Source organism: Moschus berezovskii, chromosome 19 (assembly GCF_049115385.1).
Source record: "Moschus berezovskii isolate FMDL1 chromosome 19, NW_MosBer_1.0, whole genome shotgun sequence".
Lineage (NCBI taxonomy): Eukaryota > Metazoa > Chordata > Mammalia > Artiodactyla > Moschidae > Moschus > Moschus berezovskii.
In genome coordinates, this window is record NC_142478.1 from 66,882,115 (window position 1) to 66,901,572 (window position 19,458).

Genomic DNA, 19,458 nt, shown 5'->3' on the forward strand with positions numbered 1-19,458 from the left:
GCTGAAGCTGTGCTGATGGGCTGAGAGTTTGATGTTCGGGCATCCATCCTGTCCACCAAGGCCATCTGGAGAAACCCTGCCCTATTCCATGGACACAGACAACCAAATGACCCAAAGCCCTTCTTTCCACTAAGAAAGTGGCTGGTGAAGGGACAGGAGAGAGGGGCCAGGTATGGGCAATGAAGACTACCAGACCCTCCCATCTTTCTAGAGATGGAAAGAAGTGAGTGAAGCACTGTTTACTCAAGATCTTTTTATTTCCCCTTTGCCATCTTTTCTGCAACCCCTTCAGATACAGACCAGATGGAAGGCAGAAGGCAAAGACCACCACCCACACACCCCAGGAAGGCTTCCTGGGGAAGGTGGGACAGACAGGCAGGAGTGCAGAGGTGGAGGGAGGGAGAAGGTCTGTTGCTCTGGGAACTAGACCCGTGCATGTGTCATCCAAGCAGCTTGGCCAGGGAGTCTGTGGGTCCATGGAAGCTTCCGGGAGGCCGAGAAAGAGGCCCTCTTGTCTCAGACGACCACACATACCCCACTGATGGGCTGGCTCGAGAGAATGTTGTAGAACACAGATCACGGCTTCCGGGCAGCCTGGCTCACAGTGCGGAATGAGGGGCACGGCCAGCGGGAGGGGCATCACAGAGGGGCTGGGGGCCTCCCATCAGCATCAGGAGCTGGGAGCCCACTGGCCAGCACAGAAGCCAACTCCAGCGCCTGGAATAATCTGGGAAGGGGTTTCATGGTGGGGCTGCAGCTGCGTAGGCTCCTCTCACAGGCTGTCCAGAGCTTGCTGGACAGAGGTGTCCAGGGAGGCGGCCGTGTGGACAGAGACACCTGGGGCACCAATGCTGGTTTCCCAGCAGTCAAAGCCACAGTCGCTCAGCGCCTGCTTCGTGGCCTCTACCTCCAGCCGCTCCAGATCTGCGGGGAGGAAGGGCAGCAGGTCACTCCGACTATCGGCTCCCTCGGGGAACATTCTCCCTTGGAGAGCGTTCAGCACTGCTTGCGGCACAGGCAGGGGACCAGTCTTCCTGTTGGAACGCCAAGCCTGGCATCCTCCATGGGAAGGTTATGGACCCCTGAGTCATATGGAACCTGGCCATGGGGCCTCAAATGACATCCCCTCTCTGAGCTTATCTCATCTGGGGGTGGGGCAGACAATGAGACCTACCCCTCAAAGCTCATGGAGAGGCTGACACAGGCTACGACAGGTGGAGGGCCTGGCCCAGTGTACCACACACTCTCCAGGCGTGCTCTCCCGCCACCGTCACTGCCCCTGAACGAGGCCCCCACAGTCACGGTCGGCCAAAGTTAGGACGCAGCAACTCCTTGGGGCCTGGGAATCCTACTGAGGGTAAGGGGACCACTGTGGGCTTACAGCAAAGCAAGGGGGAGAGCAGGACAAGAAAAGGAAGGAGGAGATGGAGATGAAGTCGACCGAAAGCAGCGGTGGCTCAACGCCCCAGCACAGGGCATGCTGCTGCAAGCCCGCTCCTCAGCCCCCACTCTTTCCCCAAAGACTAAGAGGGTACAGACATGTTTATTTTGCCCATCCTGGCCACATCAGGAGGTGACAGCAGGGGGTGCAAAGCCGGCAGTGGTGGTGATGACGGTAGATAGTGACAGTGCCTTGGTTATTTCTCAAGCTTGTGTTTAGCTTGGCAGGTAAGGAGATGGGAGTAACAAGCCCTGTGCCAGGCTCTCTGAATATGTTTTTCCTCCTCGAATCTAGGCAACGATTTTATATAAACTAGATGCTACATAGGCCCAGGGAGGTTAAGTCCCTTGACCAAGGCCACACAGCAGAGGTGAGACTGTTAAAAGGCTTCTTCCTCCCCCACAGCAGAGGTGAGACTGTTAAAAGGCTTCTTCCTCCCCCACCCAGGAACTGCCGGGTGGAAGCTTTGTGGGATCCCAGGCTGGCAACCCTGCCCGCCCCCTGAGTACCTGGCCTGAGGAGTGTGATGCCACAGCCCCCGCCGCCCGCGCCAGTGAGCTTGCTGTGAAGTCCGTGGGCCATGGTCACCTGGCACAGCCGGTCCAGCGAGGCATGGCCCACACCGAGGGCATTCAGATGGTGCTGGTTCATGTCGATGAGCTCCTGGGGAGAAAGTTCTCTGTTCCGGCTTGGCCTGCCTGAGGCTGAGGTCCTGTGCCCACCCCATCCATCTGACAGCTGCTGGTTTGGGACCCCAAAAGGCTTTCACTGCCAGGCACACTGTCCTTCTCTGCTGATAAAAGAGACCCTCTCCTTCCTGCAGGACTCCCAGTGGGGCTGGGATGGAGGTGGCGATGAGCACATGTCCCAGGTCTGGCCATGGAAGACTCTGGCCGTGGGGACTGGTCAGACAATGAGAGCCCTCCCAGGGTTTACTCTGCCTCTTTCCACTGGAGCTGCTAAAACTGGCCAACCTCAGAGACATGCCACTGGAGTTATGTTCCCTGCATATGTTCTCAGAGATTACACTGAAGACAGAGAGACATTTCAGACTATGTTGTCTTGGATCCTGGATCCAGCTATGCTTGAAGCTGTCTCCTCTGGTTATCTCATTTGGAAGCCCATAAATTCCTTTTCTGCTAAAGCCTGGTTGAGATGGATTTTGGGCATTTGCAGAAGAAGTCTCAAGTAATATGCTATCCTACTGCTTCCTCAGGAACCGACTTTCAGAAGAAGAACGGGTGTATATAGTTCTAACTAGGTCACAAGTTGGGGGAATTGCTAAATGTTCAGATTTCTCTGATTATGGATAATAAAATTCCTGCTCTCCTGCAGATCAAACAAGAGGCGGGTTGATGGAACAAAAAAGCTTACAGTCTCCACTGCCCAGGCATTCCCTATTTATATTTTATTTACTCCAGTGGTGTCAGCAAATCCCATCAAAATGCCAGGCACCTTGCTAGATGCTGGGGCTCTAAGAATGAGCTCCAGTCCCTGCTGTCAGGCAGTTATGAACGTGGGATCTGAAGGCAGGCGAGCCTGGGTTTGAATTCTGGCTCAGACACTTCTTGATTGTATGTCTTGGAATGAGGTCTTTCAGCTGAGCTTCAGTTTGTGTGCTGTGTGCTGAGTTGTATCTGACTCCTTGCGACCCCGTGGATTGTAGCCCACCAGACTCCTCTGTCCGTGGGATTCCCCAGGCAAGAATACTGGAATGGGTTGCCATTTCCTCCTCCAGGGGATCTTCCTGGGATCGAACCTGAGTCTCTTGAGTCTCCTGCATTGGCAGGCAGGCTCTTTATCACTGTGCTACCTAGAAAGCCCCCGGGCTCCCCCTTGTAAAACAGGGATTCTAAGAGTATCTGCCTTGTTGCCAAGAGAATGGAATAAGGCGTCTTTCCCATGAAGCCTGGCCCAAGGTAAGTGCTCGGCAAACGTCAGCTGCTGTTAGTACTTTTATGCTGCATTTCCAGTATCCCCATTTTTCAAAGGAGAAAACTGAGGCTCAGAGGGGAGAGTGATGTGCCTGCCTAAGGTTTCTGAGCAAGGAGGGGCTGAGCTGGCAAGGGAAGCTGGGTCTGCCTGATGTGAAGCGCGCGTCTCTTGCCTCTTGAGAGCACCCTTGGCCTCCCTGTCGCCACCCCCTCCTTGCTGTGTACAACTTCACAGCGCACAGTTCTGCCCTGGGGTCCCGGGAGGACCTGTGTGCTGGGAGGATGCCCGTCACGGGGCTGTGTGCCGAGGCCCACCTGGGTTTCCTGCCTGGGGCCGTCGGGCAGGGTCGTGTCTGCCTCTCCCCAGCAGCCTGCCTCCCGCACTCCAGCACTTGTGACAAACGAGCAGACATGCGTGATGGCCCAGTGGCAGCCCTGGTGTCTTTCACCGGCCCTGGGGGCTGGAAGGGAGGGAAACTTCTGGGGGCTCTCTTGGTGCCTGAGCACCAGGTGTCATGTTGCCAAGGCAGGTTCCAGACACCTGTCACATTCTGATCCAAAATCTGTCAAGGATTGGATGACAGGCTGTGACATAGGAGAACAGCTCGCTGGTGTGAGTGCAGAGCTGTCCGGGAGGCGAGCTGCACATTTCAGCGGCTGCCGCAGCCAAAAATACACACACTGTATAATCGACGTGCTGTTCCGAGGCATTCTCCAGGGGCTCAACGGGGTGTATTTTAGGCAGCACTGCATCATTATTAATTTCCTCCTCGGGGGGATTGTGCTCCCTTCCATTCTACGTGAAATGAATTGAGAACCAGTGGGAAAAGGCTGGAGGGATGGAGGGAGATGGCTGGGGGAATGAGGGCAAAAGCCTGGAAATGAATTAGATGGAGTCCCTGCACCAAGCCTGCAGTACACACTTCTTAAAAATTTGGGGGGATTCCCTGGTGGTCCAGTGATTAGGACTTGGTGCTTTCAGAGCCCTGGATGAGGTTCAGTCCCTGGTCAGGGAACTAAGATCCTGCAAGCTGTGCAGTGAGACCAAAAAAAAGAAAAGTTGACTAAAGGAATAAACAAGTCAGGGACTCAAAGCTCAGCCACTCACTTGTGAAACACCTCAGAGAGAGTCATTCTCTTAGGTCTTGGTGTTTATATCTGTAACAGGGTGGCAGCATACCCACTTCACAGGTAGGCTGCTGGAGGATTAAGTGAGGAATCATCTGTGAAGACTTGGGGAGTACCAGCCCCCACTCATGACGGGGGCTGCAGACTCAAGCGCCTACAGCAGCACAGGGAGGCCCCGGGCACAGGGCACAGTGGCCGTGGGTGATGATCAGGGAGTGGTGGGGAATGTGGAGAAACAGAGACCCCAAGGCCTCTCGAGGTGGCTCCCTGGGCACCTCTGGCTGACCTGCTGCTGCACAGCCATGTTGGCCGGGCCTGCTGGATCCTCTGGTTCTTCCACGGAAGCCAGTGGCTTTTTAATGCCAGTCCACATTCACTGGGCCAGATGGGCCGGGTCTGGGAATGAGCCCACGGCCTCTGGCTGAAATGATGGCTCATTGGGCATTGTGCTCCTGTGTCGCCCGTGGAATCTCACTTCATTCTTAAGACAGTCCAGTGAGGACAGGATTCAGACGTGGGCCTGATGAAAGATTTCAGACCATGTCTGATCCACAGCATGTGAGTGAGTGACAGCTACTGCGTGAACTTGATGTATTTAGTACTAACTAGATGTACTCAGCGGAGAAGGCAATGGCAAGCCACTCCAATACTCTTGCCTGGAAAATCCCATGGATGGAGCAGCCTGGTAGGCTGCAGTCCGTGGGGTCACTAAGGGTCGGACACGACTGAGCGACTTCACTTTCACACACTGGAGAAGGAAATGGCAACCCACTCCAGTGTTCTTGCCTGGAGAATCCCAGGGACGGGGGAGCCTGGTGGGCTTCCGTCTATGGGGTCACACAGAGTCGGACACGACTGAAGTGACTTAGCAGCAGCAGCAGCAGCAGCAGATGTACTCAGCAAACAGAGCAGGAAAGAAGTGGCCAGGGGAGAAATCGCTCCTAGAATTATGGACGACTGTGTCCTTACACGCACGACCCCAAACCTGGCCCACTGCACTTATTACACACTATACACCACGCTCAGGGCTGTCTGTGTTCCCTTGATTGCTCCCAATCACTTGGGAAGAGGCTTCAAGAGAAGCCCCACTTGTTCATGGGAGCGCACACAGGCACCAGGCCCAGCCTCTGTTTCAGCTCCCGGGGATTCCGAGTACAGACGGGGAGCCCCTGCCCGGGACAGCGCCGTGGGTGGGGGACCCCGAGCCTGCAGGCAGTCTCTTACCTCCAGCACAAGGTAGTGATCAGGGGTGGGGGCCGCCGCCATCGCCCCCAGCACCCGCTCGCACTCCAGGGAGATGGCATCTATGGAGGTCAGGAGAGGAGCCACGATCTCCGGGAACTGCACGGAAAGGAAGTGAGGGCCCGTGAGGCTTAGGGGTCGGCAGACACCTGGTGGAGGGGGAAGGTGTCCCCACGGCCCACACCCATCCTCTGAGCAAACCCCTCGCCTTTAGGCCTGGTCCCTGCCTTGCCCGGCCACCACGGACCCAAGCAGAGAGGAGGTTCTCACTGCAAAGGCAGCGTGTTTAAGGATGCCTGTCCTGCCTCCTTGCTGGGCTGTGGATGCACGGAGCCTTCCAAGTCCCTGCCCACCCCCACCCCCTCCCCCCACTAACCCAGGAGGCAGAGGGAGGGCTCAGACACCCAAATGTGAGTGTAGTGGCCCCACTAGGAACACTCCCAGGAGTGGAACCAGCAGCACCTTCAGCAGCCGGCTCCTGACATTGGCCACCAGGGCCTTGGTGCTGCGAGGCACTTTGGTGTTGATCAGCAGGATCTTCAGAGCCAGTGGCCTGCGGGGCAAAGAGGGTCCAAGGTGAGCCCAGGACGGGGCAGCTGGGCCAGGGCTGGAGGCCCGCCTGGACTCTGCTCCACCCTGACCCAGGGCAGGAAGCGGAGGCCCTGGGAGGTGAGCTGGAGACAGGTCTGGGAAGCAGGGCGCCTGATGCCCAGTTGCGGGCACCCACAGCCGCAGCCCCGCTTTGGCCCCTGGGCAGACGGTTGTTTTCCTTTGGCTTGTGACTCACTCCTCCAGTCAGTCGTTTCAACCTCGAGCGAATGTGCAGAGGGCGCGGCGTGCGTGTTCAAAGGCGCCACCACCAACGGTGCAAGAAGGGGCTGCGGCGCTGTCCTGCGGGCCACCCCAGGGAGCTGGAGGGGCGGGTACTGGAACCAAAACGCCACAGGGCCAGGCGTGAGTCCCGGATGGGGAGAGGCAGGTCCCAGTGTTCTAAGCCCATTTGGGCCCCGCCTCATTGGTGCCCAGACCTGGCAGGACCCCAGGTGTGGTCAGAGGGAGTCAGTCACGCCCAGGTAGGAGAATGGATGCCCCGGGGTGGCCACGGTCAGCTGGCCCTCCAGCACCAGCACGCTGTCCTCACCTGCCCTCTGGGCTCTATAATCCCTCCTAAAACCACAGCCCCAATGGTCCTTGTGGTTGGCTGTCTTTGGGGACTTATGCCACTGTTTCTTGTCATCTTGTCTGCCTTTCAGAGCACTGCCCCGAGGCTGGGGACAGGGGTGTAGGACCTGAATGAGCTTTGGCCGGAGACAGCTGCAGACAGGCCCCCAATACCTTTATTCTCTTTTCTTTTCACTGATTGAGACTATAAAATCTAGCAGGGCTGGGAAAGGCTGCCAGAAACCTGCTTGATCTCACCGCCCATAAGCCCATGAAATTAATATCGATTCTCAGCCTTGGAGACCAGCTATTTTTTTTTTTTTTCACTTTACAAAAGATGAACATTCTATTTGGCTTTTCTCTTCCCTTTAAAGAGAAGCCGTTCCTCAAAAGGGCAGCGTTCTGGGAGGCTGCATCTTGATCCACTTGGCAAACAATGCATTTTTTTTTTTTAATTGAGAAGCACCATGCGTGGTTTGGGGGTAAAGGGCTTCTCCTTAAGCCACGGGCCGGATTAATGTGGAGTCTGGCCTCCCAGCTTCTCAGAACCTGCCATCTGCTCACCGCGGCGCCCTGCAGCCAGCGACGAAGGTCGGTCGCTCGCTCTGTGTCCCCATCTATCGGGGTGGGAGGAGTCTAGCTATCCTGTCTTCATCTCTCTTAAATAAAGTCCTTTGCAAACGGGCCTGCTGCCAGCCCTGCCAGCCCCACAAAACTCAGGACTCCTGTGACATCCAGTGACCACCCCCCAGACATCCTCTAAGTGCTGTGTGGCCGGGTGACATCCCCAAGCTCATCTCATCTCCCCTCTCCCTGGAGCTCACTCCACTCAGCCATCCTGGCCTCCTAGCTGCTCTTTGACACTTCAGCCCCACTCCTGCCCCCCGGCCTTGGCACTCTGCTCAAATGTCATCCAGGCAGAGGGCTCCAGTTTCCTCCTTCACGTCCCAGCCCTCATTCTCCTTCTGTGTACTGAGGCCGTGGGGATGGCCTGCCGTGCCCGTACAGAGACAACTGTCCAGGGATCGTCTCCTCCCACAAAGTGGGGCTCCGTGAAGGTGGGACTTTGGGTTCCCTGCTGAGACCCCAGCACCCAGTGGTTGTTCAGATACTTATGGACTGGATGGATGAATTCCGTCAGGAAAGAGTAAAAAGCACTTGGTAGATACCATTTCTGCCATGGACTCCCATGCCTAGGACTCCCATTCTATAAATGAGAAGACAGAGGCCTTGGGGGAAATGACTTACCTAAGGGCCCACAGCCCTTAGGTAAGTCATTTCCCCCGAAGAGACATTACTTTGCCAACAAAGGTCCATCTAGTCAAGGCTATGGTTTTTCCCGTGGTCATGTATGGATGTGAGAGTTGGACTGTGAAGAAAATTGATCGCCGAAGAATTGATGCTTTTGAACTGTGGTGCTGGAGAAGACTCTTAAAAGCCCCTTGGACTGCAAGGAGATCCAACCAGTCCATTCTAAAGGAGATGAATCCTGGGTGTTCAGTGGAAGGACTGATGCTAAAGCTGAAACTCCAATAGTTTGGCCACCTCATGTGACGAGTTGACTCACTGGAAAAGAGTCTGATGCTAGTAAGAATTGGGGGTGGGAGGAGACGGGGACGACAGAGAATGAGATGGCTGGATGGCATCACCGACTCGATGGACATGAGTTTGAGTGAACTCCGGGAGTTGGTGATGGACAAGGAGGCCTGGCGTGCTGTGATTCATGGGGTCGCAAAGAGTCGGACATGACTGAGCGACTGAACTGAACTGAAGGGCCCACAGCAGGCAAACGGCAGAGCCAGGCTCCAACTGGACCCTGGGACCCCAGAGAACCAGCTGCCCCCTGCCTCCCGCAACTGCACACACTTTTGGGCCTCTCCCCCGCCTCCCATGCCTGGGAGACCCTCCATCGCTCACTCTTAATCGCCTACCTGGCCACATCTGCACTGGTCTTCTGTGCCCAGGGCCCAGCTCAGGACTTAGGATACAACAGGCTCTCAGGAAAGGGACCTGCCCCTGCCCTGTGAAGGACTCCCCAGATCTGCAGCCCTATGGTGACCTCCCTGCTGTCAACCCAGACAACTTAGAACCCCAAGAACACCTTTGTTCCAGATCGACATCACAACTGTCTCCTCTGAGAGACCGTGGGCTGTGGGCAGACCAGGCCCAGACACTCAGCCTCCCACCCTCGCTCCTGATCTCACTGCATGCGGGTTCAGGCCACCCGGCAGAGCCACCGACCCCTGGGGGCCAGACCTCCCGTTCCCTCCCTGCCACTGCTTCCACAAGCGGCCAGAGGAAGCTGCTCCACCCTCCTGAATGGCCCTGCTCCCTCCTCCATGTGGTACAGGGGTTGTCACTCGGGGGACTTGCCCTCCAGGGGCCGTGTGACAACATCTGGAGCTATCTTTGGTTGTTGCACTGGACTCAGGGGAGCGGCTACAGGCCTCTAGTGGGCAGAGCCCAGGGAAGCTACTAAATATCCCACGCTGCCCAGGACCGGTCCACCCGCAAGGGATTCTCCAGCCCCAAATGTCTGCAGTGCTGAGTCTAAAGGAATGCTGACCTGGAGCCTCAGAAAGGCAGGTCTGGCTTCCGGAAGCCAACAGAGCAGGTGTGAGAAGCTACAGGTGTAGAGAGAAGGGGTCCACACCATGGCCTGCCAGGCCCCTGAGCCCCGAATGCAGCAGCCCGACTGGAGGCAGCAGAGGTCCGGGACCTGCTGTCTGGCTGCCAAGAAGACCATCCTGGCTGCAGAAGGTGAGAGCAGGCCCCGGGACCCTCAGAGTGTGGAAAGGCCCCCGTAAGGCAGCAGAGTGCCCTGGGAAAACCATCACCCTCCTTAACTTGATGGGGGAGGGCTCAGGGGACAGCCAGGAAGCACCTGCTCCTCTGGCCGCAGGCTCACGCCCTGCCCCTGACGGTCCCACACTGAAAGCAAACAGAACAGAGGATGCTGGAATTTAATACACACATCTGTAATTCCAGTGCCTCTGGAAGGAGGGAGGAAGGAAATCTACAACAGGCTAAAAGTTGCCAAACGTCCCTCCACTCGGCCTCCCAGTGGAGGCCTCCTGCTCAGACATGATGTCATCACTACGGCAACTGCCACGGAGTCTTTTGGTGGCTCGCGTGTGCATGTCTGTCTCTAACCACCCAGAACTATGTCCAAGATCCATTTTTATACCAAGGGTCCTAGGGTAGGGTCAGTTGGAACACAAGAAGGAATCACTTCTTATTTACTAAACGGAGGGATGGATGAACTGCTAACTGAAGGAGGGTCTGGGGGAACAGCCGCATTCTGGAAGGGGAATGGGCCAGCCTCGCCTGACCACGCCCCTCTGATCTCTCGGCAACTTCAGAGCTGAAGTGGAGAGGAAAGAGCAGGTTTCCTCGTGCCCATGGCCTGTGGGGCCACATAGGGGAGGGGAATGCCCAGGGGTACCTGCCCAGGGTTCCTTCACAAAGAAATGGGGCTCCCCCTTGCCCACCAGATGCAGAAGCTGCAGCTCCCCCAGAATTACCTCTTTAAAGATGAAATCTTCCCTTGCTGGTATCGGAGTGCTCCTCCTAAAGAGAAGAATGGGTGGGTTAAACTTACAGGAAAAGTTCTGTATCTGGGCCTCCTGGGAAAGGGGTAGGATTGGGGTGAGCCACCATAACAGACTCAGCCCCGTAACGAGGCATCTCAGCTTCAAGGACCAAAGGCCTAGAAGGGCATGGGGGTGCTCCGTGCCCAGGGCCAGGGGTCCCTCCCTTCTGTCTAGGCTTCCCTGGACAGGCCGCATGGTGATGCGGTGGAGGTGGGGCCGGAGGGCGTCCAGTTGCTGAACAGGTGTCCTCCCCAGAGGGGAGCCCAACTCGTGTGGTCTGCAGCCCCCATGGCAGTGGTTCCACAGCTGTGCCCTCTGGATCTCTGGGGGTGGGGGTCTCATTGAAACCACAGCTTCCCAGGCCCTGGTCCACTCCCAGAGATTTGGATCGGAGAGGTAAGAAACCCTGAGGTTTCCCTGTCCCACTCCTATCAGGAAAATGTTATCTTCCTCAGAACGCACGGACGCTATGCTCATCCTAAATCCACAGAGCCTGGGCAGCTATGCCTGTCACGAGAATTTCTAAAAGAATAAAAACTGAGAACGCGGGCCTGAGGCAGCACCTACCCCAGGTGCTGACGGTGTTGTCCACTCCGGACGGGTTCCCGTGAATCACCCTCTCCCCCTGGAAGGCCCACTTGTTAATTAACTCCAAGTTCTCCTCGGTCCACCTGAAGGAGAGAGAAATTCGTCTTTACCATCCACGGTGGTGAATGGGGAGCTGGGGGTCACCGAGGGCAGCAGAGGGCTGGGGTCACAGGCAGGGAGACCAAAAGGTGAAGTGGTTTGGGCTCCCAAACTCAGAAGACAGACAGCTCTGAACCTCTCCAGCTAAACAGAAGGCCCTGAAGAGCGCTCCTGCCCAGTGCAGCGGAGAGACCCGAGGCTTGGAGTTCATGGGGCTCTGCCTGCCCTCTCTGAGCCCCTCTCCTCCCCTTTGGAGGAACGTAACTCCTGCCTCCGCACAGGCTCAGCAGGCGTGTGGGCCTGCTGGCCCCAGCCCTCTCTGGATTCCTCCCCAGAAGGGGTGTGGACTCACTATGACAGTGTGAGTATCACTTGAAAACCTGTGAGGACCACATGAGGACGTGTGCTCAGCCCCATTGCCCCGCCCTCTCTCTCAACTCTTGTTTCCCTCTGTCCAGTCCCTGCCCCGAGACCCAGCAGAAGCTGCTGGGGGTTGTGCAACTGAGCTGTGGACCAAGTAGAGCTGGTCTGAACCCCATTCTGCCACCAACTCACTGGGCATCCCTGAGCAGCCGCGTCACCTCTGACCCTCAGTGTCCTCCTTCAGGAAACAGGGATAAAGGTATCAAATCACAGAGGACGTCGTGGGATGGAAAAGCACACCGGTGCTCTGCAAAACGCCCAGGGAACAGTGTGTATTCCACCTGGGGTCTCTGCCCTGGAGTCACTCCAAGCCCAGTCCACCCACTCCTTTGCTGTGGCGCCTTGGGCAAGTCAATCACCCTCTCTGAGCCTCTTTCCTCAAGGGTCAGAGGAGGATCTTATGGACCAGAGACTCACCCAGTGGTTGTGAAGCTATGATTAATAGTCAGCACTGCTCAGAGCTACTGATTACCCAGGGCCAAGCACTGTGCTACAGGCTTCCCCTAATCCTCACAATAACCTCTCAGGGAAGGTCTGGTCAGCACCCCCTTTCTCACAGAAGAGGATGCTGAGGCTCCGACAGGTAAAATAGCATCCCCAAGACCACGGTGCCATTCACGGTGACATCGGAACCACATCCGCTGATCGGAGCCCGAGCTCGTAAATACTGACATTTGGGGTGCCGACGAGACTCACTCGCTCACTTGTTCAATATACACTGAGCATCTACTATGCGCTGGTGACTAAGCTCAAACAGACGTGGCCCCTGACCACTTGCAGCCTTGGAGTCTAATGCAGACTGGATGTCAGGAAGTCACCGGTATTTGCCTATAGCCTCTGAGAAGTGCAATGTCGGCTGGACAAAGTGCACCCCATTCTGAAAGGGGTGGGGGGCCTGAGGGACAAGGTGGGGGGTCAGGGAGGCAGGAGGTGGGGGCAGATAAGTCCAGCCTGAGGTTGTGCAGCCTGTGCCGTGCTTGGGACTGGACAAGAGCTGGCCCTTTCCAGGACCACAGATGAACCAGGAGCGAGGTGGGGAACGGGCACCTGAACGTGGCCCAGGGCCCAGTCTGCTCAGCAAACTTGACTCTTTCTTCTGATTGGGAGACGCTGGGGGCAGGGCGGGTGGGGGCCAGGTCTGCTCTCCCTACAGGTTCTCAGAAGCAGTGATGGGTCTTCAGGGGAGGTGGGGGACTAGGTGGAAAGAAGCAGGACGGAAAAGACCACACGCATACTTGGACACCCACAGGTGTGCACATGCGCGTGCACCCACAACCACCCTTATCTTTTGAAAGGCGGAGCCGGTCGGCCGGTCCGTGGGCAGATGTCTGTTTGGGGGACCCAGGCCACCTGGCCTTCACTGCTCTGCACTAGAATCAGTGATCAGCATGCGGTACTAAGCGGCGATCCTGTTGCCTCTGTCCTGTGTCACCATCTTACCCTGGAGTCAGCACGTGTCAAGGCTGGAAGCTCCCCAACCCCAGAGTTCATCAGGTGCAGCCACTCCTTTTCAGATGAAGAAATAGAGCCCCAGAGAGAAGCGAGTTAACAGGCAAACATGACTGCGATTCCTGAAAAATGGCCCCCCCGCAGCTGCAATCACTCATTACCTGTCAGATGCCTCCCAAGGCCGTCTCCGCTGGCCCCCACACCCCCAGCATGTAAGCCCTTCAGGGCAGCCCTGGAGAATTCAGACCAGGAATCCTATCAACAGCCCCGGACCCACTGCGGCCACAGGGACCAAACTGAGCTTTGGGCCGTGGCAAGCAACACACCCTCCCCGACACAGTACAGCTGGGCCCACATGGCTGGTACTGGAAGCCCCCCAGCAAGAGGGCTCCCCAGAGCCATGAGGGCCCAGAACAGGCCTCAGCAAGAAGCTGCCAAGCTGGATGCTGCAGCCTTATTCCCGAATCGCAGGACAAACTGGATTATCCGTGCTCAGGCCGGTTTCTCAAGTTTCCCCAAGTAACAGAAACAGCCCGCCGCAGCCCTGTCAGGACAAGCCTCAGTGACTCGCAGTGAGAACTGCAGAGGAGACGCTGCGACCTTGCGGGCATGAAGATCAACAGAAGCGGAGACATCCTGACCAGACAGACGCTCCTTCTGGGTTTCCTTCTTAGCACGCTACTGTTTGTCATAACCATTTGGTACGACCTGGCAATGCCCCCGGGGTATTGGTATCACCATTTACAGAAAAGGGCACTGCGTGAGGCTCGCAGTGGGGGGAGTGGGCTGGTCAGGTCCCACAGTGAGCTGATGACAAGCGTGATGGCTCATCTGATCCACTGCCCTCTACATCTGGGCTCAGGTTCTTTCTAAAAAACCACAGCATGTGAACCCAAAGGAGGCAAGGTCAGGATGAGGTGGAAGGGGTCGGTGGCAAAGAGCTCAAGTTCTAGATTCAGACCACCGGGTCCAGATCCCACTCCACCATCAGAAGCTGTGTGACTGCCCTGTGCCTCAGCATGCCCGGCTGTAAGGGGGCCCACAGGACAGATCTCAGCTTGGGGAGCGGTGCCCAGGAGGAACAAGGAGCAGAGGGAGGGCCTGATTACCTGCTGACAGCCTCCCCATCCTTCAGCGGGTTTGGGATCTCCTCGCACACGGTCAGGAGGGCGGCTGCCAAACACACAGAGTAGGCGGCACTGGAGCCCAGGCCGGCCCCGGTGGGCAGCTCTGACCACACGGTGACATCCAGGCTGGGCAGGGCTCTGAAACACACCAGGCGGCAGAGCTCTGACTCTCCACAGGACCCCTTGGAGGTAGGTGCTGTCACCACTCCCATTTTAGAGGTGAGGAAACTGAAGCTTGGGAAGGCTAAGAACCTCATACAAGCTAGAAAGTGACCCGGGGTTTGAACCAACACTGTCTGGCCCTCAGCCACACATAGCCCGTGCCCTTTATCACCCTGTGACACCACCTCAACCAGGAATGTCCCTCTCTAGGAGCTGGCTTCCCCAAGGGCAGACAACCCAGATCTTATCATAACACAGGCTTCACTCTGCTAATCACAGAGCTCCCTTGGAGCCCGTGGGACATGGCACAAGCATGCCTCCTTGGCCATGGCACAGAGAAGCCACCCAGCAGATCCAAGAATGGACTCTGGCTTTGGTTCGGCTGAACTGAAAGGCCAGAGGAGGCAGCATGAGTTAAAAAGGCAGGTGTTGAACTGAAGAGAACAGAATTGATTTCCCAGCTCTTAGCACTTATTAACTATGTGTTCCAGAGTCTCTGACTCTCTGGTCCCAGTTTCTCTCCATGCAAAATGGAGAGGGTGTCCTTCTCATGAGGTTGCTATGAATGCTGAAAGCAGACCACATATATACACACACACATATAGGGTCTAGCATAGTGGACTTCCCTTGTAACTCAGTCAGTAAAGAATCTGCCTACAATGCAGACTCCTGGGTCAGGAAGATCTCCTGGAGAAGAAAATGGCAACCCACTCCAGTATTCTTGCCTGGAGAATCCCATGCACAGAGAAGCCTGGAGGGCTCCATGGGGTCCATAGGGTCGCAAGAATCGGACACAACTAAGTGACTAAACCACCAACTAAACAACCACCAGTATGATGCCTGGAACGCAGCAAGGACAGCTGATGGGTATTCAGAGCCTGGAAGGGAGCCCGTGTGTTGTCTAGTGGCCAAAACTTTGGCTCAATCTCGGGGGCAGGCTGCACCTGGGCTCCCTGCCCCAACGGCACACATACCTCTGACTCCGGCAGATAGATAGGTACAAATAGAGGAAGGCCAGCACGGCCAGGCGCTCAGGATCCACACAGTCCTCAGGGAAGCCCGCCACCTCCTTCAGCTTCTCCACGTGCTCTGCGGTGAGCGCTGCGCTGTCACCGTGCCCTGTCACACAGGCAAACAAGTGTACGCGGGTAGATGAGAAGGCCTCGGTGCTTTTACAGACACCAGAATACCAAAAAACTGAGGCATTCCAGGTGTCAGAATCTGGACAGATGTGGGCTCAGGGCCCAAGCACCACAGCCGAGGCTGTCGGTGGACTGCAGGCTTGGGAGGCAGGCAGGCCTGGGTTTGGGTGGGTCCTGACTGTGCCAAAGACTGGTTTTCTGACCTTGAGTAGGGGACTTAATCTGTCTGCCCCTCAGTTTCCCTGAGGGGTAAACAGAGGTAACAGGGGTACCTCCTCCCAGGACTGCCGCAGAGATAATATAAAAGGTACAGAAAACCCTTAGCACTGCCCCTGGCATGTAGTAAGGGCTTAATTGCTAGTAGTTTTCAAACACACACACACGAACGTGTGTGCACACACACACACATATCACTCAGAGGCCTGGGTTTGACCACCATGGTACAATATCAAAACTAAAGGCCATGAGGCTTTCCTGGTGGTCCAATGGCTAAGATTCCAGGGTCCCAGGGCAGGCAGCCCAGATTCGATCCTTGGTCAGGGAACTAGATCCCACAGGCTGCAAGTAAGAGTTCACGTGCCACAACTAAATGACCTACATGTGGCAACTAGATATCCTGCGTGCTGCAACTAAGAACCCAGCACAGCCAAGTAAGTACAGAGATTATATTTTTAAAAGATGGCCCAGTAACTTAAAAATTGCTACAAAATATTAAAAACACAGACATACAAATTCAAGGCCATATTACTTCCCCAATATTGCCCTCTCCCAAAACATAATTAGTGAGAACAGGACACGCACATAAAGCGAATATGGAAAGTGGAGATTTGCTTGGGTGGAAGGGAAAGACTAGCGCGTGGAGAAGGCTTTTAAATTTTAAATAAATTAATATATTAATAAATAAGTAAAGCTATTCTTAGGGGGAACAGAAGGGAAAACACCCCCAGGGTGACTTGTCTTGGGTCCCTCGGGGACAGCTTGGGATGACAGCCCAGCCGTCCCCCTTCCCTTTCTCCTCAGGGCCCAGCCTCTTCCCGCACCTGGTTCCTGCTCCCTGCACTTACCCAGAAAGCTGGTGTCCAGCAGCTGAAGGCTGGCCACATCCCAGGCCCTCCTGATGCCAATGTTTGGTAAGTTGAGGCCCACTTTCCCACTGCTGTGGGGCTGAAGCCGGAGGAATGTTCTCAAGTTCAAGGCCACTGCTAGTGCTGCCTATAGAACAAAGGGCACGATACCAGCAGTTAGCCCAGGGGTCGCTGGAAACATGCATGGCTTCTGACTTAGATACTAGCACGTGGGCCACTCTGAACTATGCCCTTGGCAGATGCTTCTCATCAACCTTGACACCTTCTTCACAGGCACAACCGCTGCCAATCAATTAGGAGTTAATACCTACATATCTTTTCCCTTCCCACATAAAACTTCAAAATTTCTCAATACCAAGGGACGGCTTCCCTAATCACCGTGTTTTCAAAGATTAATATAAGAACGTGAAAAATGACATCATGGAGGAGCAGAGAAAGCATGGCTCTAGGTTCAAGCAGACAGGGTCACTCCTAGCTCTACCGAGGTGTGCGGGACCTTGAACAAGTTGCCAATGCTCTCCTAAGCCTCAGCTTCCACAACTGAAAAATAGGACAATAAAAGTTTAACCTTTGAGGACAGTTGTAACAGTTAAACGAGATATGCATGTCTCAGACTCCTTTGTAGGATCCTAGTCATTTTCCCCAAGAGTTTAGTCCTTAAACTTCATCTCTTCTCCACTGAAGCTCACTTCCTAAGCGACTTCATTCTGCCCACATGGCTTTCCGTGTCATTTTCTTGCTATCTTACTGGGTAGGCCAGAGAAGTCCTTCAGAGAGCCTAACACCTGCCTTTTCTTTGCCCAGCTGGGAAGAAACTGACCTCTTCTCTGATCTCCCAGGCTACACCTCAAGACTTTCTTTCAGCTTCTTTTAAGATTAGCATCATAGGACTTCCCTGCTGGTCCAGTGGCTAAGACTCCACGCTCCCAATGCAGGGGGTCTGGGTTTGATTCCTGGTCAGGAAACTAGATCCCACATACCGCAACTGCGACCCAACACAGTCAAATAAATAAATAAAATATTTTAAAAAATATATTCACATCAGGGGACTTCCCTGGTGATCCAGTGATTAAGAATCTGTCTGCCAATGCAGGAGACACAGGTATGATCCCTGGTGCAGGAAGATCTCACATGCTGTGGAGCAAGAAAGCCTGTGCTCCAGGCCCCTGAGAGCTCCAACTACTGAGCCCACGAACCACGACTACTGAAGACAACTTGTCTACAGCCCGTGCTCCACAACAAGAGAAGCCACCGCAACGAGAAGCCTGCACTTGCTGTGACTAGAGAAAGCCCTCACACAGCAATGAAGACCCAGAGTAGCCAAAAATAAATTTAAGAAAGAGAAAAGATTAGCATCTGGGAGCAGCAGTTCCCAACCCTCAAAGGCTCAGGGGGCCTTGTACCTTGCCGTGGACCACGGCATGCTCTCCATGCAGAATGACTTTCCCTGGAGCAGACACCAGCAGGACTTCTGACAACATGGCTCCTGGGAGTCCTGAAAAGGAAAGACAGAGAGAGGATGGAAGGTCCCCAGACCTCAGAGAACGCCTAATTCAAGCACCTCATTATAACAAAAAAGGCAGCTACCATTCAGCACTTGCTATGTGCCCCCAAAGCACTACGGGGCAGCAGTCAGCCTAACATACCAAAAAATCTGGGGTTGAACCCACTGCTCCCCAATGATGTCATCTTAGCTAGCCACATAGCCATCAAATAGCCACAAACCTTAAAAGTTACACAGGGACAGTAACTATTTACCTTAATGGGTTTTGAGAAAGTTAAACTAAATAACACAAGCAAAACACTTGGCAGTGTCTGGCACACCACAGTCAGTTACTGATAGCTCCTTATTATGGACTCTGATTTGGTTCCAGCTTTTATTATTACTACTATTAAAGGCAGAAATTTAAATGAAATCATGGACGGGAAAGAAATTTTTTCCTGGGCATCTTTAGGCTGTTTCTAACGTTTCACAATTAGAAACAAGCTGCAGAAAACCAGCTGTTACACCTGCTCTCCCCCGCTTTTTTGGGCACACTTAAGTCAGGATCTCTACAAGACAGAGTCCTAGAAAGTGACTTGCTGGGTGTGCGTCGGCACATTTTAGACTTTTGTGAATAATGCAGAGCTAACCTGATGGCTCAGACGGCAAGGAACCCGCCTGAATGCGAGAGACCCGGGTTCGATCCCTGGATCAGGAAGATTCCCCAGAGAAGGGACTGGCTACCCACTCCAGTATTCTTCCCTGGAGAATCCCATGGAAAGGAGCCTAGCAGGCTACAGTCCATGAGGTCGCAAAGGGTCGGACACGACTGAGCCACTTAAAAAACATAAAAGAAAAAAACTATCTATTTAAGGCTTTACTTCAATAGCGTGAGACCTGAACCGAACTACGAGCTAAGTGCTATTGTGACCCCGGTTCCTCAGGGAGAGAAACTCAGGCTCGGAGTGAGGACACCTACTGCTTGTCCGAGATTCAAAATCCCGTCAGTCTCCAGGTCGCCGACTGCTGAGGACGGATTATCAGAGCTGAGGAAACTGAGCCTGAGAGGCCGGCAGCCCAGTCCGGGGTCGTTCTGGGTCTCGGCCTCGAACTTCGCACCTCCCCGCCTCGCAACCCCAACCTCTCTCACCTGTCGCCTCAGGTGCTCTGCTCCCGAAGCCGAGCCGCTCCAGGACTCCATACCCGGGCTCGCGGGGACGGAGGCGAGGCGGCTTCCTCCTTCCTCCAAGCCAATCAGAGCGCTCGAGCCGAGAGTTCCTTTTACCAATTGGCTTGAGCATTGGCCAATAGCTGTTGTTTACCAAGTCCTCACGGGTTTCCCCGCCCAACTCCTTCCATGGACCAATGGGAAGCAAGTCTCTGGGAGTGTCCCGCCCTGGG

General features: G+C 55.0%; 1 protein-coding gene across 1 annotated transcript; it reads right to left on the minus strand.

Annotated features, from left to right (window-relative positions):
- Positions 1 to 238: 238 nt before the first annotated feature.
- Positions 239 to 19,324, minus strand: MVK (mevalonate kinase). Its single transcript, XM_055405133.2, has 11 exons — positions 19,208 to 19,324; positions 17,978 to 18,069; positions 16,554 to 16,701; positions 15,322 to 15,466; positions 14,168 to 14,323; positions 11,067 to 11,170; positions 10,431 to 10,476; positions 6,208 to 6,298; positions 5,728 to 5,844; positions 1,951 to 2,104; positions 239 to 924 (listed from the first exon to the last, which is right to left on the minus strand). The coding sequence occupies exons 2-11, from the start codon at positions 18,053 to 18,055 to the stop codon at positions 773 to 775; spliced, it is 1,191 nt and encodes a 396-aa protein (XP_055261108.2). The 5' UTR covers positions 18,056 to 18,069; positions 19,208 to 19,324; the 3' UTR covers positions 239 to 772.
- Positions 19,325 to 19,458: the final 134 nt, after the last annotated feature.

What these genes read in the sequence shown, in the direction of transcription:
- MVK (XM_055405133.2), bottom strand. Translation starts at nt 18,055, where the DNA reads ATGTTGTCAGAAGTCCTGCTGGTGTCTGCTCCAGGGAAAGTCATTCTG. An exon ending in GCTGGACACCAGCTTTCTGG is followed by an intron (nt 15,467 to 16,553) that starts GTAAGTGCAGGG and finishes CCTGTGTGACAG; the next exon opens with GGCACGGTGACAGCGCAGCG. An exon ending in ATCACTACCTTGTGCTGGAG is followed by an intron (nt 2,105 to 5,727) that starts GTAAGAGACTGC and finishes CTTTCTCCCCAG; the next exon opens with GAGCTCATCGACATGAACCA.